This window comes from Perkinsus marinus, assembly GCF_000006405.1.
Source record: "Perkinsus marinus ATCC 50983 genomic scaffold scf_1104296943354, whole genome shotgun sequence".
NCBI lineage: Eukaryota > Perkinsozoa > Perkinsida > Perkinsidae > Perkinsus > Perkinsus marinus.
This window is the reverse complement of record NW_003211884.1, coordinates 1-1,270: the sequence shown is the minus strand read 5'-3', so window position 1 is coordinate 1,270 and position 1,270 is coordinate 1. Positions and strand designations below refer to the sequence as shown.

General features: G+C 42.9%; 2 protein-coding genes across 2 annotated transcripts; both read right to left on the bottom strand.

Moving 5' to 3' along the window:
* Positions 1 to 184: 184 nt before the first annotated feature.
* Pmar_PMAR009600 (hypothetical protein) lies at positions 185 to 387 on the bottom strand (the record flags this gene model as incomplete). The annotated part of the gene is made up of 1 exon (XM_002781217.1): positions 185 to 387. A coding segment is annotated over one exon (203 nt), but the record flags the coding sequence as incomplete, so codon positions are not given.
* Positions 388 to 711: 324 nt separating this feature from the next.
* Pmar_PMAR009599 (hypothetical protein) lies at positions 712 to 948 on the bottom strand (the record flags this gene model as incomplete). Its single annotated transcript, XM_002781216.1, has 1 exon — positions 712 to 948. A coding segment is annotated over one exon (237 nt), but the record flags the coding sequence as incomplete, so codon positions are not given.
* Positions 949 to 1,270: the final 322 nt, after the last annotated feature.

Below are 1,270 nucleotides of genomic sequence, written 5' to 3'. Positions count from 1 at the left end.
AACGTCATAAGATATATGACATATTTTTTATACATGTAGCAAGAACATAACGTATACGTAATAATAGAGTTTCACCCTGATATCAAAATCCATAGTGAGAAGTATATTTCACGACCACTGCATAGCGCTACTTCACGTAAAACGGGTGAAACTCCAATAGATAAAATAGAAACCCGAATCTTACGTTAATGCTAGGCAATCGCTCTCGCGGAGACTCGACCGTCAGCTTGCTCCCATCGGTATACCGGGACGACTCCGTGTCCTCAAGACCGCCGCCTACTTTGAGAAGATCTTCAAAATCGATATGGCCAGCACTTCTCGTCAGCTCTTGCACAAGCATAGACGCTGAGTTGATCTCTTCGATAGTGTACGGCGTTGATAAACTCCCTGAAAAACAAACAATGATAATCGTTACACATGATCAACCACATGTGAAAATTCTGGTAGGAAATTTAGGGAGATTCTCATTGGCTTGTATACACTTATATCTAAATTTCAATGATCAGCTGAGGACAGTGGGCATATATTCCAACACTGATAATCATAGTCCTACTCCGAGTGAAAAGGGACAAAACGACTTACCGTGGTCCTCGCCCCTTGCTAAGCTCATCGCTAGTAAAACACCTTTAGGGAGATGCACTGTGAGAACATCAGTTCCAATATAGACCTAAAAATCACATCAGCTCAACAGCTACGACTACTTACTCTCACCTGTGCGGGAACAGTGTCACCGTCAGTCGTTAAGTAGTTGCTTGAGGACTCTGGTGGAGCGATGGTTGGGTTGATGGGAGGGGTCCCTGGGGGCTCCGAGCCAAAAACAGATACGGGCAAGTGGTCGATGTCACTATTGCTAGTAGTGGTTAAATCGGCACCATAGGAGTCTTCCTCTTTGCATCGATGATCGTCGAGTAGATTGTCCCCGAGCGGCGAAGTAGTAGTTGACGTCATGATAGTGATTTCCTTTTGGGAGAAGTACTTGATATCTATATAAAACTTCAAACAAAATCTACAAGGAAAAATACTAACACGAAAATCGCCGACATAAAAAGTTTTCAAGACAGTGCTCTAGCTAGAACTGGGAAAAGGTAGCACAAAAAAGTGTTTCAGGATGAGACCTCTACGGACTGCTAGAAATCGAGATAATCATTCGAGGATCTATAATGTTTCCGGGGGGGAACTATTTTTGAATTTTCCCCCTATGGCTAGGAACACATTCTTCAATCAGTTTCCCATGTAATGCCATCATCACATTAGCAACATCATTTTCCCA